The sequence below is a fragment of the Chiloscyllium plagiosum genome, chromosome 8 (assembly GCF_004010195.1).
Source record: "Chiloscyllium plagiosum isolate BGI_BamShark_2017 chromosome 8, ASM401019v2, whole genome shotgun sequence".
Classification (NCBI taxonomy): domain Eukaryota; kingdom Metazoa; phylum Chordata; class Chondrichthyes; order Orectolobiformes; family Hemiscylliidae; genus Chiloscyllium; species Chiloscyllium plagiosum.
The window spans coordinates 70,471,252-70,474,296 of NC_057717.1; the positions used below are offsets into that span (position 1 = coordinate 70,471,252).

General features: G+C 52.8%; 1 protein-coding gene across 2 annotated transcripts in view; it reads left to right on the forward strand.

The window, feature by feature from the left end:
* Positions 1–3,045, forward strand: part of LOC122552138 (hepatocyte cell adhesion molecule-like) — an 18,949-nt gene that overhangs the window by 7,268 nt on the left and 8,636 nt on the right. For both annotated transcript variants that reach the window (XM_043694626.1, XM_043694625.1), the window contains exon 3: positions 281–625. In XM_043694626.1, the coding sequence (XP_043550561.1) occupies positions 281–625 (345 nt within the window). The remainder of the gene's footprint in view (positions 1–280; positions 626–3,045) is intronic.

Consider the following 3,045-nt stretch of genomic DNA (forward strand, 5'->3'; position numbering starts at 1 on the left):
GTGTGTGTGTACGTGTGTGTGTGTGTGTGTACGTGTGTGTGTGTGTACGTGTGTGTGTGTGTGTGTGTGTCCGTGTGCGTGTAGGTGTAAATGTGTGTGTGTCCGTGTGCGTGTAGGTGTGTATGTGTGTGTGTGTGTGTCCGTGTGTGTGTGTATGTGTGCGCGTGTGTGTGTATATGTGTGTCTGTGTCCGTGTGTGTGTGTCCGTGTGTGTGTGTGTACCCATCTCGTTGCTGTCTGGTTAGTTTCACCTGGGTTTCCTGTCCCTCCCTTGCCCTAGCGGCTGGCTGTGCTTTGAATGTCAATCTGAGAGAGGATGTGACCTATGGGATCAGCGGGCAGCCCATTCTCCTTGAGGCGGCCTATCACGTGGGGCCCTCGAACAGACTGCACAGCATCATCTGGAAGGTGGACAACGTGGGCGCTACCCGTATCCTCCAGTACATCGTTAGCAAGAACACAACCATCCCATCCAGCCCTTACCGCACTCGCATCCAATTTGACAGCGAGACCGGCTCCCTCCGGCTCTCCAACTTCACCCCGCTTGACCAGGGCACCTACCAGATCACAGTGACCGCTGACGATGGCGCTGAGGACAAAGCCTCCACTCTGGTGACCATGTACGGTAAGTCTGTCCATGGGTATCTAGGGAGGTGGCCAACCGTGACGAGTGGTGGTGTTGTGGTGGACAGAGCTGCCCCCCCTCTCCACCCCGGTGATTGGGCTTCATGGTGTCAACAGATCCGGCTGAATAGCTCGCTTGTGGCAAATCGTGCAGCGAGAGAGGTGGCCAACTATGATGGCTGGGGTTAATCGTGTGTTCTGAACATCATTGGCCAACTATGATAAGTGGGATTAATCGTGTTGGCAAAGTTGTCTAACTATGATGAGTGTTGCTATTCATGTGAATGGAAGTTCCCCGAACCACCCCCAAGGGGTTTGGGGTCAATGGTGTCACCAAATGTGGCCAAATATTTTGTTTGTGTTCGTTCATTCTGAAAGAGGTGGCCAACTGCAGTGAGATGGGGGAATGATGTAGAGACTGGTGGCCAACCATGGTTATTGGAGTTAATATTGTACATAACGGTGGTCAACCATTCTGATTGGGGTTCATGGTTTAGAGGGAGAGGGATGGCCAACTACAGTGAGTGGGGTTAATGTTGTATACAGTGGTGTCCAACTATGTTGAGTGAGATTTGTGGTATAGACTAAGACAGACAATTATGCTGAGTTCTGTCAATGGTGTGAATGGAGATGTCAACTCGTACAGATGAGGGCTAATGGTGTTGACAGATATGGCCAAATATGGTGAGTGGGATTAATGGTGTACAGAGAGATGGCCAACCATGATGGATGGGGTTAATAGTATGCAAACTGGAGGTCAATCGAGGTATTTGAGAATAATGATGGAGACAGAAGTGGCCGACTCTGGTGATTGGGGTTTATGGTGACTGAGAGGTGGCCAGCACTGCTGCCAGGGACCCAGGTTCGATTCCAACATTGGGCAATTGTGTGGGGTTTGCACATTCTCCCCATGTCTGCATGGGTTTCGTCCGGGTGCTCCAGTTTCCTCACACAGTCCAAAGATGTGCAGGTTAGGGTGGATTGGCCATGGGAAATTGTCCCATAGTGCCCAGGGCTGTGCAGGTTAGGGTGGATTGGCCATGGGAAATTGTCCCATAGTGCCCAGGGATGTGCAGGTTAGGGTGGATTGGCCATGGGAAATTGTCCCATAATGCCCAGGCATGTGCAGGTTAGGGTGGATTGGCCATGGGAAATTGTCCCATAGTGTCCAGGGATGTCCCATTTCCCTCTCCTCTCCAGAGTATCCCAGGGCCCTAACACCCCTTCCAGGTGAAGCAGCACTTAACCTGAATTTCTCACAATCCAGTCGTCTGCATTCGCTGCTCTCACCCTGGGCTCCTCTACAATGAGAGGAGAGACTGGGTGACTGCTTCACAGACCAGCGACGTTCTGCCCGCAGAGAGAGAGAGAGAGAGAGAGAGACCCTGAGCTTCCAGCTCCCTGCCACAGTAACCCCCCCCACCCTGTTCCCCGGACCAACGTCCCTGCCTCAGGCCTGCTGCAGTGCTCCAGTGAAGCTCATTGAAACATTTCAGGGAACATTTCTGGGACACACGCACTAAACAACCCCACCGCTTCCGTGGTCGAACAGTCCCGGACCAACGTCCCTGCCTCAGGCTTGCTGCAGTGCTCCAGTGAAGCTCATTGAAACGTTTCAGGGAACATTTCTGGGACACACGCACTAAACAACCCCACCGCTTCCGTGGTCGAACAGTTCAACACCCCCTCCCACTCCCCCCGAGGACACGCAAGTCCTGGGCCTCCTCCATTGCCAAATCCCGGCCACCCAACTCTGGAAGGAAGAACGCCTCATCTTCCGCCTTGGGACCCTCCAACCACACGGGATCAACATCCACTTCACCGCTTTCCTCATCTCCCCTCCTCCCACCTCATCCCAGATGCAACCCTCCAACTCAGCAACACCCTCTTGACCTGTCCCACCTATCACCTTCACCCCCATTTCCATCCATCTACTCTACACTCAGCTATCCTCTCCCCAGCCTCATCCCCCTCCCATTTATCTCTCCACCCCTGAGGCTCCCAGCTCCCTGATGAAGGACTCCTGCCTGAAACACTGATTCTCTTGCTCCTTAGATGCTGCATGACCTGCTGTGCTTTTCCAGCACCAGACACTCTCGACTCTGATCTCCAGCATCTGCAGCCCTCATTTTCTCCTTTGTTTTCCAACACTCAGGCCATCCTTATCTCACTAACCAAGCCTTTGCACCTGTATCTGAAGGTCAGTTAGGATGGCCAGTAATGTCTTATCTAGGAGAAGAAAGTGAGGACTGCAGATGCTGGAGATCAGAGCTGAAAATGTGTTGCTAGAAAAGCGCAGCAGGTCAGGCAGCATCCAAGGAACAGGAGAATCGACGTTTCGGGAATAAGCCCTTCTTCAGGAATGAGGAAAGTGTGTCCAGCAGGCTAAGATAAAAGGTAGGGAGGAGGGACTTGGGGGAG